The following is a 13,248-nucleotide window of genomic DNA, read 5'->3' on the forward strand; positions in this document are numbered from 1 at the left end:
TTCTTCACGTTAAAATGCAGCTATTTACCCTATCATGTCCCTTTAAGGTACCACCTGCTTTCTCTTCCATGAATTGTGGGAATTCACAGTGTACAAAATACAGTACTTGCAATAATCTTTTCCATTTACACATCATAAATGTAATATTTCCTACAATAGGTTTATGAGGAGGAGGCCATTCTTTTTCAAAGTATAATTACTGGTTTCATGTACTTTATGCAGGTTCTCCTCTCCCGATTTTCCACTCCTTTGTAAATATAGTGCTCATGCAATTTTAATTGCAAATCAAGCACAGATGTAACAAGAAATGCGCAACAGGTACTATATGCTCAATCTTAAATAGCTGACCATTAAATTACCTGTGAAGTCCCCAAAGAATTTCTTGCAGACGAGTCGCAGCAAGGGCCTGATGTTGAGCTTTAATTCCTCCTTTGTTAAATGAATACCAAGCTCATCCAATGTGCGTGGCAGAGTAGTGTCTACATCACCAACAACCTGCGCATTACAAATGAACAGCTTTATGACATTTCCCAGCAGGACTAAAATCTACATACCTTCTCTATAACTTTAAGAAAACTCAAAATACTTTTTTTCTTCACTTACTTCCACAGAGGTGGTATTCTTGCTTCCATTTTCAGTCCCACCAACCCCATGAAGCAATTTCCTGCCTAACCATCTTTGTCCCATTACTTCCCCACCTTCCAACTACACTTGACCTGCTCTCAACACTCAGTATCTATTATTGTTCCTTCTCTGTTGCAGGGAACAGACCATGAACAACGTTTACAATATTCACAGGTAATGGGTCCCAGAGAGGATTCAGAATGTGTACTTCAAAGTTAATTTTCTCATATCCTGGAAAGGTTGAAGTCAGGCTACATTTTCGAATACCTGCAGGCTATTTCAGGTTGTTCTCAGTGACAAGCTATTTGACAATACAAGCCAGATGCCAACAGTAAACAAAAGCACCAGGAAAGCCGGAAGTGTCCATTCATATTTCCTCTATCTGAATGCTAAAATTGGTAAGTGCCTAGCCCTGCAAAAAGCTTGCTGACACTACAAACAATATGAAGCATTTATATGGACAACTATCTTGGGATCTCCAGTTCCAGCTAAACAGCATAATTTTCCATGTTTTGGCTATACAAGGGGATCCACAGAGTTCAAGCATTCATATTTATCTTCATCATCAAAGATTCAGTGAAACAATTCTAAACATGACTCCAAAAGCTTTTTTTGGGAGGATAATAGTGTTTAGGTAAGCTAGAATAAATGGGCTGTGAATAGATCACAGGAGTTCACCTTTAGTTTTGTTTCAGGCTTCTAACAATCTGTAAGTATTTTGCCCTGGGCTAAATTATCACCATTTAACTATAGTCAACCGCCTATTGTTTCTATTATGTAGTGTGACAATAATACAGTTTTGCTATATATAATATATATATGTATACCTGAGAAAGAATCTTATAGACAGGCTCCAGGATGAACTCTACAAAACTTCTCTGAGAGTTACTGGTTGGCGCCTTCTTCGTAAACTTCCGTCTGAAAGAAGAATATATTTTTGTGTGCATTAGCTGGAAATCAATTTTGAAAATGTACATTTTTAACAAGAAATTAAGTACAAAAGAATATTCAACAAGCCAATTCATTTGTTAAGCACTTTTAAAATATGCATTTCAAAAGTCTGTTTACACACTCTTGCCTTTCATCTTTTGCACCAAGAGGGTTAGCAAGGGCCAATTCTTAGGTCAGTGCCACTCAGCTAGTCACTGGAAGGTGTCCCAATGGACCCAAGGGTGAATCTCCTAGTGTGCATTTATATTACAAGTTTGGCACTGATGAGGAGCCATTTGTAACTCTACTGATGTCAAACTTAATTCTGGTGTCAGAGCCCAACCCAACACTGGACAGAAGTCACTGAGATTCCAACGTGGTGTCAGGTTGAGCTCTGACTCTAGATTCAGTCTGCATTTACACCAAACATATAATATAGCTGCGAAGTAAAACTGCTTCAGATTAAGGCTGTCGATGGAATACAAATGCATCTTTAGACTGCTTACCAACAGGTCATTTCCCATCACTGATGGTTCACTGAAATGTCTCCTTGCTATTGATTATGGAAGATCGGATAGTGCACACAAGTGCTATGCTATGCAGCGCACAGTACATTATTTTGTAAGAAGGTGGTAAGATGCTTTAAGTTTCTCAGTGCCTTTCTTTTAGGCTGTAAATTATACCTACGATAAATCCTGAAGTTAATTAGAGATTAACGCATGCCTGTATAGGTGCAACTATATCAACATGTAAGAAACAAAACACTCTATAGGATAAAGCAATCTGCTTAATCGGCCCCCCATGCAGCACTTTAAACATCCACTCTTTCCATCATCATGTTGTGTTTGCAGTGTGTACTAACTACAAGATGCAATGCAGCAACTCATCAAGGCTCCTTTGGCAACACCTCCTGAACCCATGATCTCTTCCACCTAGATGAACAAGGGCAGTAGGTATTCAGGAAGCTTTAAGTTGCACACATCCCAACTAGAACATATATCACCGTTCATTCATTGTCTCTGGGTCAAAATCCTGGAACTTTTACTAATAGCATTGTGAGAGTACCTGCACCACATGGACTGCAGGGATTCAAGAAAGTTCACCAAGCCTTCTCAAGGGAAGCTAGGAATGGCCAAAAAAATGCTGTATTTGCAAGCAGTACCATATCCTGAGTATGAAGAGTTTGCTTTTCTGAGTTTGAGGCTGAGGCATGTTGTTGAAGCAGAGAAGAAAGTACTTTACTCGGTCTTATAACTGATCCCAGTTCCAAGAACGGTAAAAGGTCTGTCCCTCAGCACTAACATCCCTCACTTTTTTTGAGCACATATTTCTTTAAAAATATATCAGCATACATTTAATAGTAGGATCACAAGAGCCAACTTGAGTGAGTTCAAACTTACGTTTTTGGGTTAAAGTAAATGTCACCCCATAGACGCTTTGCAAATTCCATATAGTTAATGTCCCCTGTAAAGAAATATTTAAAAAAAACTTATGGAACGTTTCGAAAATGACATTGTATATTCTGGGCAATAGCCAAAGCAGTAACTGCAGCAATTCTCAATTGCTCGCAATTAATGAAGTACTTTTGCAGTCTCCAATTCATGCACACCACATCTTTTGTTTTAACCCCACCTGTGTCTTTTCATCTTTGTATGTCGTCAACACTTTCTTTCTACAATTACTCTGTGTTACATACAGCCCTTGTATGCACCTCACAAGCTTTAACTTTCTCGTTGGATGCCTCCTGGCAGTTGGTGGGGAAGAAATGAGCCTATTGCAGTTTAGTAGGGTTGAGAACAAAAGAGTGGGGGAGTACTGTCAATTCCAGGAAATTAGGGAGCCCCAGCCTTGAGGTTGAAGAGGAAACAGCAAAGCTGTAGAGGAACTTGGAAGTGTATGTGTGTGTGTGTTCAGGTGGTGATGGTATTTGATGATGCATGGTAGAAAAGACAACCCAACAAAAGGTGGAACAATGATGTTGGTCACTATGCACATTCACTTTCTTACATGCACTGCAAAGCCACATCTTAAACAGGTCATAAATGAACAGGGGGAAGTGCAGCTGATATCAGGATGTTAAATAGCTTGGTACAATGCATCAGGGTGTATAGTAAAGTTATTAGAGCAATTGAAAGGTGTTATGGGTAGAGACAGTCTTTTCTCAATGAAGTGTTCATGCTGCAAATTTTATTTTTAGGACTATCAAATACAGTGGGTGAGGAATTCTTGTGCCAGTCACATGCAATTTTATTTTCCTCACAGAATGTGATCAATTGTTTTTGTAGTTAAACTAGTTAGCAAAGGCACTACAGAGATTGTGCCAGGTTCCAGGTCTTGTGACTCTCCTGGTTCTTTGGGGTTTGTTGTTCTGGGGCATGATTCATTTGAAAGGCTACAGGTGACAGCTCTGTGATTTGACCGATCAAAGGAAATCCATAATATTATAGTGCCACATACAAAATCTTAAATGCAGAATATCTAATTTTTGCTTTTAAACATTTCCTCAATCAAGAGGATATGGGGGAAGCTAATTTGCTTGGCCAGAGGCACCAAAACCAACCACAAGAAAGAGCAATATTCATCTGGCAAATCTCCTGAATAGAATGCTCACGTCAGTGGAGCGTATATTTAACAGCTGTGTACCATATAATATCCAGGCAGAGAAGTGATTTAAATTCTCTGATTTTAGGAGGCCATATTTCTATCTCCTAGTATACAGACTCCCAGAGAAGGTACTCAATTGTGGATCAGCTGGCACCTCTAAAGAGCAGTAGATTCAATAACTGTAAAAATTGTAGAATTGAGGGCGATAGCATTATCAATACTAATTCTTGATTATTCTTTTGTCAGGGGAGGTAGGGGAAGTAACTAAAGTAGATTAACAGATAAATGAAGATAGTCCATATAATTATACAGCACAGAAATGGACCATTTGTCCCAACTGATTCATGAGTTTTTTATGTTCCTCATGAGCCTCTTTCAATCCCTCTTCAATTAATCCTATCAGCATAGCCTTCCATTCCTTCCTCATGAGTTTATTTAGCTTTCCCTTAAATGCATCTATACTATTTGTCTCAACCATTCTTTATGGTATTGAGTTCCACACTCTCGGGGTAAGGAAATTTCCCCTGAATTTCCCTTTTGCATATCTTAGTGACCATCTTACATTTCCAGCCCAAGTTTTGGTCTCCCTAACAACTAGAACCACCTTTTCTATACCTACCCAATCATATCCTTTTATACAGATCTCGAAAAGATTACCACTCAGCCTTCTCATTTCTAGAGAAAAAAACCCTAGTCTGTTCAATCTTTCCTGACAGGTATAACCTCTTAGTTCTGGTATCATCATTGTAAATCTTTTTTACATACTTGCCAGTGCTTCTGTATCCTTTTTTTTTTGCTATGGACCAGAACTGTGCGAAGTACTCTATCTCTACAATCATACATGTGCTTTGGTTGGAGTGGAAGGTGCAGTGAATAGCCTGGAGTTTCTTATATTTTTAACTCTGTACAATGACATCCAAAACTTTTAAAAATTAAGACTCTTAGTATTCAAGTCTTATCTCCATATCCCTTATTGCATCCAATTCCTCAATATCTCCCTCCCTTTTAAATACTCAACTGAATCTGCACCTATGGCCTCTTTGCATTCCATAATATTCTAAGTCTAAATTTAATCTTAATTCTAAAATGATGTTCCCTTGTTCCAAATCTTCCTACCAGAGAGAAGAGTCATTTTCTTTTTCGCAAATCGTTATTATTTTAAATACTTCAGCAAAACAATTCTTAACCTCCTCATCTCTGGAGAATATATTACCTAACCTATCATCATAGGTAAAGCTCTTCATCTCAGATATTAACCCTGGTGAACTGTTGCCGGATGCCTTCCAAGGTCAGTATATATATTTTTTTACGGTAATATTTCCAAAATAGGACACAATTTTCCAGGCAAGTTCTGGTCAATGCTACGTATAACTGCAGAAATTTTTCCATGCTTTCGTATTCTAGATCACTTCTGAAGATCATCCGCATTGCACTGGTCTTGTGATTGCACGTGAGCTAGCTTCAAATAACTTTATGAATGCCAAATTGTTCATCTACGTTCCTTGCATTTCACATAGGTACACTTAATGTCTGCCAGTTCTTCCAGTTTTTGCTAAATGAACAAAGCAGACAACCATGTATAGATCAGCATTACAAAGGAAGTAGGTTAAAAGCACCAAGTGTTTTTCTGTCTTCTTTAATTATAAAGAATTCTCACCATATGTATCAGCATAAATCTTGGCAAAGGATCCCAGGGTGAAGCAAATACTGTACTGCGAACTGGCAAAGCAAACATTACCCAACAGAGGGGAAACAATCAGGTTTTCATCTGTTGAATAGACGCTACAAAGAGAGAGAGAGAGAGAGAGAGGGAGAGAGAGAAATATATTTAAACAAGATTTGTATGATTTCCTAAACAAGAACAAAAATAGCTGGAAAAACTCAGCTGGTGTCTTCCTCTCCACAGATGCTGTCAGACCTGCTGAGTTTTTCCAGCTATTTTTGTTTTTGTTTCAGATTTCCAGCATCCACAGTATTTTGCTTTTATCTGGTATGATTTCTTGTTCTGTTCAATATTCTATAAAAGTAGACAAATGAGATTAGAGTTGGTAGCTCCAGTTGGAAAGCTAGCACCTACATAGCAGCAACAGGCAAATGGCCTCCCCAAAGTCATAATTTCTTTGATCCTAATGGTCCTTCTGCACCATGTACCATTTTCTTGTTCAAAAAATTCAGAAAACCTAATTCAGGCTCCCAAAGTGTTTCTCTTAAGCTAGTTACTAGGATTTGCATTGATGCGGCACAAATGTGCACATCCTCTAATTTTCTTCCTTCATGTGGATAATTGCTTTGCCTCTTGTCAAGATCCCTGCAATCAAAAGAACCAAGGTCAGAAACATAGCATGCAGCGAACTGCAGATGCCAAGTCATGCCCCACCAAATGAAAAATAACAATTTACTTAAAAATTTGAAAACAGTGTGCTTTGGAAATTCAATCCTTCTTGGCAGTCAAATGTACAAGAAATCCAGTTAAAGCTGAAGTGGCGAAAAGGCAGAGGAGGACATCGCATTAGTTCTTGCCAAAGATGCCAATTGAAATGCTCACCTTGAAGGTGGCAAAATATTTCAGCAGCAGTCTTGCCACCACAGAATCTCAAGCCTCTCTGGATAACAAAAACAATTTACATTTAAATAGCACCTTTAACATAGAATAATAAAATGTTCCAAGGTGCTTCTTAGGGCATTATAAAACATGTATTACACTGAGCCCATAAGGAGATATCAGGGCAGATGACTAAAAGCTTGGTTCAAGATGTAGGTTTCGGTGATTGCCTTAACGGAAGAAAGAGATATAAGGGTTTAGGGAGAGAATTCCAGGCAGCTGAAGGTGTTGGAAATCAGAATACTCAACAGGCCAGATATCTCAAAGAGTTCTGAGGCTGAAAAGGATTTCAGAGAAAGGCCATAGAGGGGTCTGAAGACAAGGATGAAAATTTTAAAATTGAGGCGCTGCTTAACTGGAAGCCAATGTAGGTCAGTGAGCACTGAAGTAATGGGTGAACAGGACTTGGTGCGAATTTGGACATGGGCAGTAGAGATTTGGATGACCTCAACTTCAAGAGGTCAGAATGTGGGAGGCTGACCAGATGTGTATTAGAATAGTCAAGTCTAGAGATAACAAAGACATGGATGAAAAGGTTTCAGCAACAGATGAGGCAGGCCAGGGGCAGGCAATATCACAGAGGTGGAAAGAGCTAGCCTTTAGTGATGGTGGAATATGCAGTTGGAAACTGATCTCAAGGCCAAATATGCCACTAATGTCAAGGGGATGAAGAGGGATAGTTTATCTTTGACACAGTCACATCAGGTGTCACGGGGAGACATAAGTGCTGTTTCGGTACTGCAGCTGGGACAGAAACCTTATTGGAGGGACTCAACGTGGAGTTCCATGGCAGATGGCATGAATTTGGGAAGTGACAACATGTTTAAAGATTTTGGAGAGAAAGGGAGATTGGAGATTGGCAGAGTTTGCATTGACAGAGGGTCAAGAGTCTTTAGGAACACAGGAGCAGGAGTAGGCCATTCAGCCTATCGAGTCTGTTCCATCATTCAATATGATCATGGCTGATCATCCACTTCAATGCCTTTTTCCCACACTATCCCCATATCACTTTACATCATTGGCATTTAGAGATCTAATCTCTACTTTAAACATACTCAATGACAGAGCTTTCACAACCCTCTGGGGTAGAGAATTCCAAAGATTCACAACCCTCTGAGTAAAAAAATTTCTCCCCATCTTGGTCTTAAGTGGCTTCCCCCTTATTTTGAAATCCCCTGGTTTCAGACTGCCCAATCAGGGGAAAAATCTTATCTGCATCTACCCTGTCTATCCCTTGAAGTATTTCGTAAGTTTCAATGAGATCACCTCTCATTCTTCAAAGCTCTAGTGAATGCTGGCCCAGTTTCCCCATTCTCTCTTCAATTTTTTTTGGAGGAGAGGAGTGATGATGGCAGATTTGAAGGACGAGACGAGTTCAGGGAGGGCACGTGGCAAGATAGGATAGAAAGAGAAAGATACAAGTTTAGGGATAGGGCAGAGGAAGCCTTAGAGGGCATTTGGCCATGTAGACCAGTGGAAAGGAGGGACACAGTAGCAGCAGCTGATCGGATGGTATCAATATTTGTGAGAAAGAAATCCATGAACTCCTCACACTTGCTTTGGAAGTAAAGGTGGAACAGACAGGAGCCAGGAGTTACCTTTCCATTTCAGGATGATCCTGGGGTAGTGAGCAGTTTTCACAGACAAGGGCATAACCCAATGGTACTTTATGTGATTCAGCCTGATCTAGTGGTGAATGACTAAACTAATCTGTTTGTCTGCATCCCTTAGACTTAAGGCAGCAGAGATGAGGTGCATATTGAGCAAATGGTCAGGGAGGGACAAAGAGTGATGCTTATAATCGGTGTGTGAGGGCATTGAAGGCGAAGTTAAAGGTGTGATTGAGCAAACTGGCAGCTGCAGAAATGTCATGGTGAATGGAGGGCCAACGGCTAGACAGTTGGAATTTTGAAAATGCAGTTGTAATTACATTGGGAGAGAACTCTTTTCCAGGGGTTGAAACAGAGGGAAGCAGCATTTGGAGGGGGAAGGGGTGGATGTGGATGGACAGTGATACAAGGAAGTAATCAGAGGTGGCTTTATCAGTGATTGAGACTATGGGAGTTGCGAGACCTTGCCATCTCGCATGGCCAAGGGGTATTACTAATGTCTATGGAGATGTCCATGGCTGATTACCTTGTCTTGCCACTGATGAAATAATGTGTGCTGAAGCAAAACTCTATAAAAATCAAAATAATTCATGCATGCTCAAATATGCAAATGTTGTGTCATTAAGACAAAACAAAAGTTTCTTCAATTTGACTTATTTAAAAAAAATATAGATAGCATAATCTGGAGTTGCAATCTCATTATGGAAGTTTCTAGGCATTCTTGAAATAGTTAATAGCACACACCCTTTATATTTATGTTTAATTAGTTCAGCTTGTTTTTTCAATTCACACATGCACTAATGGATCAAAGCTGGCCAAATGCTCTGGAAAAACGTAGATTAGGTTAAACCTGCGAAAACCTTGAATATATAACAAAAATATTCCCCACAGTGATGTAGAAAGATCATCATTTTATTATTTGAAGAAATGTATTTTCAAAAGAGAAATGACAGCATACCTAAGCAATCCATTGACTTCATCCACAATGTGACGTAGCTTGTAATATGCATCAGTTGGAGGCAGCTTTAGCTCCAGAATGAGTCTGTCTATTTTATTAATACAAACGGTAACAGCTAGCTTCTCCTGCACCGCATGTTTAATCAATCTCTCTGTGTTCAGCATTACCTGGAGTTTCCAAAAAAAACCCACATAATACATTGAAACAACATTAAATAAACGGTGAGATATATAATAACTAAACCCTTGTTACAAAGCTTTTAAAAAGTTTCTTCTACATAAACTCAAATAATTTTTTACAATCAAGTGGCGTTTGGCTTTCCCATTTTCTGAAGCCATCCATGTTCAATTCACCTAGGCCATACATTGTATGGGTCGGATGAAAAAGAAATTTTCCTCTACATGACCCTTATAGTTCCTCTACAATGGATCTTTTAAATCTCAAGAGTTCCCTTTACTCTACAAGCTGAAAATTCCCATTCCTCGCAACAGATAACCATTTAATGTCATTAAAAAAACTGTCTCTATATAGTACCTTTCACATCTTCTATAAGTGGAATGTCAATTTGCTGCCAAATTTAGGACTTCTCTTATTCAAGCTGACTAAAACTGGGCCAAATCTGCAAGAAACTCACTTTACACAAATGCTTATGTCCAAAAGAATGATTTTCACTCCATATGAGATAGATTTGAACAATGCTTTTAAAATTCCACAGGTAGAATCTGACTCATGCATTTCAATACCCAGAACCTGGACACCATCTTAGAGCAGATATACCCTAGAAGGAATTATTTTTCTTTTTGGTCTACTACAGATCTGAACCTACTTACCCCCTCTGCTGCATCGATGAACAGTACCATACCATCAGAGATCCGGAAACCGGCTGTGACCTCATCAGAGAAGTTTACATGTCCTGAATAGAAGGAAACAAAATTTATGTTAAAGTCTTCAATGAAAGATCATCGACCTGAAACTTTAACTCTGACTGTTTCTCCACAGATGCTACCTGACTTATTGGGTATTTCTAGCATTTGCTGTTTTTATAGATGGGTTGATAACAGTTCTAGCAGCATGAAAGCAGTCTTGAAATCAAATAAAAATGTAACTCTCAAAGCTATTATCATTGTAAATTGTTTCATGTAAATTACTTACACCAGTTCTAATTAAACAGCTATTGGAGAGAACACAAAGCGGTGACGAGTTCCATCTCAAAGGTGAGGACATATCAATGAAATGGCGAAAAATCAGGTGTATAAAAATGAAACTAAATTGAATTAATTTGTGAAATTCAAGGATTTAATACTATTATTTGTCCAACAGATAGGCTTGAACAAATAATACAGAAATTGTTTATAGCTCATTGGATAAATTGTATCTAACTACCTTCCTGCTGGGTTTTCTGTTTAAACTATGGGTACAAGAAATATAAATAATTGGACTGAAATCACACTTGGCAGCCATTCAGGATGTCTTTATATGAAACTTCTCCATTATTAATTTTCAAGTAAGGCATTCACCATTTGAACCCATCTCACTAAGGTGCCCGATATCAACATGGTTGCTATCATATTCTTTTGCGTGTTTTTCTGTAAGCCGTGGATGAAATCAAAATCATTACTAAGAATTTACACACTGAATCAAGGAAATAATTTAATGAAAACTATTTGTTACCCGCATCACATCATGAGCGCAACAACATAGCTTGTGGTGTAACAATTTACTAAATACTTGAGATAAATTCATAGCACGCACCTGGAGTATCTATGATGTTGAAGAGATAGGATTTGCCCTTGGAATCTGGAAGGACCATTGTGACTGGTGTACTTTTTATACCTACTCCTCTCTGGAAAAAATAATTACAGAAATTATCCTAGAGAATTTAAAAAAGCTCCAATAAATTCAAATAAAAAGCACCATTTTTATGCTTACCTCCTGCTCTGTAAAGAGTATGTCAGTGTAGCGAAGCTGTAAACAAACAAAGTACAACTTAAAGATTGCTCATGATCTTATTGAATGGCGGAGCAGGCTGGGAGGGCCAAATGGCCTACTCCTGCTCTTATTTCTTATGTTCTTCTAAGTAATACCCTGGTGACGCAGCAGTTTGGTTGTACAAAAAACAAAAGTTACATCGGAGCCTCAAATTATCAAAGTTCAGGGGAGTGAAAATATTTTCACAATTGCCAACCAATATATTAAGATTTCAATGCATCTATCCCTAGTCCATTCTCCTAACTCTTCAATAGACCTTCTGCTCTCTTAAGCTGTTAATGACATATTTTTACTATGCTTAAATTCTCTCTCCCAGAATATATGACGTGGCTGCACCTTACATTATCCTACAGCATTGATCAGCTGTCCTCCCACTATTATCTCAATCAGCACATTCAACAATCGGTGAAAGTTCTCTGGGTAGGCATTATTTCTATCTACGCCGTTGCGATGGACAGTTTGAATTTGACATGTCTAGCAACAAAGGAAACATCTGGCTTTATGTTTCATCTTTCCTTGGTGAATAATCTGAGATTGAGACAAATTGAGAACTTTGATACATCAAGATAGATAATCTTCAACATATTAAGATATCACTGCATTAATGCTCAAAATTCTCTTCTGAATTTTTTTTTAAAAGTTGCATCAATTTCAGTAAAATTAGGCAGAAAGAAGTATGATTTCAAAATGAACCAGAGGAGCAAGTAGCCAACAATTGATCAATATAAACATTGGACTTTAACTAAATCCTACAATTTTGGTTTAGCTGTTCTTGATATTTAAGTCAAATGTAAGCTCAGGCTTTAAAGAGTTAAAAAGCACTGAATAATATTGCTATCTGCTGAATAAGATAACTGGTACAAATATAGTCAGGATTGATATAATTATCAATAAGGTTTCCAGATAAATGCACAATATTAAGAAAATAGCTGCTAAAGTGCTTACATCTCTGTCATCCTTTTTACGGATCTCTGGGTGAGTCTGTTCAATTAAGCAATCAACAAAATTTGTCTGAAAGAAAAATTAGTGTAAGATGTTGATTACATCATGATACCATTTCACTTACAACGTTCACTTCCATAATTTCTTTTACTTCACAACCAATCAAAATAGTGAATACCACATTTACTCTGAGTACATTAATAAAACACGTTCATGTGCCAGCAACAATCACAAAAACACAGCATATACATAATACTTTGCAGTTTTTGATTTTTAATCCTCCAATACAATTACAGTTCAAACCATACTCTGCAATTGATACAATACCTCCACACATCTATTACATACCTTCCCATGATGCAAATGTCCACAGAGAGTAATATTCCGAATTAGCTCAGAATTGTCCATCAGATCTGCAAGGAATCTGAAATTTAAAAAAAAAGTGACAATTCATGTAATTGTTTATACTTTCACCTTAGGGATAATCAAACATGGAACTGATTGCCAAAGAAAAGACATATTCAATCATATGGCTGCAAGTATACTTAAGAAAGGTAACAGTGACTTGCTTTGAATCAAAACAATATTTGGTTGGCATACCAGGTAGTTTATGCTCAAAGGACTTACTCACAATGAATAAAAAACCCTTTGCAGCGGACTGGGCACCTTTCACCTCTGAATCCTGAGCTTGAATGTGCCAGTTATAAGATTACCAAATTGAATGTGTTTATGAACACACACTGTAATTTCCAATGGGCCTGTGCATAGAACACTTGATTATTCCCAAGTCAGGACAAATAATGGCAATTGATTGAAGAGGCCGTGATGGTTGGTGCAGAAAATGGAAAACTTCACAGTCTGGCAGATCTATGAGGTACTATTAGGGCACAACAGCCAAATATTCAGCATGAAGCTACACTACACCTAACCCGAAGGTAATCAATGCTGGCACCCTTTATTTATTTTAAAGTCACTTTCTAGGATATTAC

At 38.1% G+C, this 13,248-nt stretch overlaps 1 protein-coding gene across 1 annotated transcript in view; it reads right to left on the reverse strand.

Moving 5' to 3' along the window:
• The window catches only part of eftud2 (elongation factor Tu GTP binding domain containing 2), a 52,430-nt gene that overhangs the window by 20,750 nt on the left and 18,432 nt on the right, over positions 1-13,248 (reverse strand). The window contains exons 5-14 of the mRNA XM_078529565.1: positions 12,608-12,683; positions 12,263-12,328; positions 11,258-11,293; positions 11,081-11,171; positions 10,159-10,241; positions 9,329-9,495; positions 5,816-5,940; positions 2,955-3,018; positions 1,452-1,542; positions 360-495 (exon numbers count right to left, since the gene is read on the reverse strand). Of these exons, the coding sequence (XP_078385691.1) occupies positions 360-495; positions 1,452-1,542; positions 2,955-3,018; positions 5,816-5,940; positions 9,329-9,495; positions 10,159-10,241; positions 11,081-11,171; positions 11,258-11,293; positions 12,263-12,328; positions 12,608-12,683 (935 nt within the window). The remainder of the gene's footprint in view (positions 1-359; positions 496-1,451; positions 1,543-2,954; positions 3,019-5,815; positions 5,941-9,328; positions 9,496-10,158; positions 10,242-11,080; positions 11,172-11,257; positions 11,294-12,262; positions 12,329-12,607; positions 12,684-13,248) is intronic.

The sequence above is a fragment of the Cetorhinus maximus genome, chromosome 25, assembly GCF_964194155.1.
Source record: "Cetorhinus maximus chromosome 25, sCetMax3.hap1.1, whole genome shotgun sequence".
Lineage (NCBI taxonomy): Eukaryota > Metazoa > Chordata > Chondrichthyes > Lamniformes > Cetorhinidae > Cetorhinus > Cetorhinus maximus.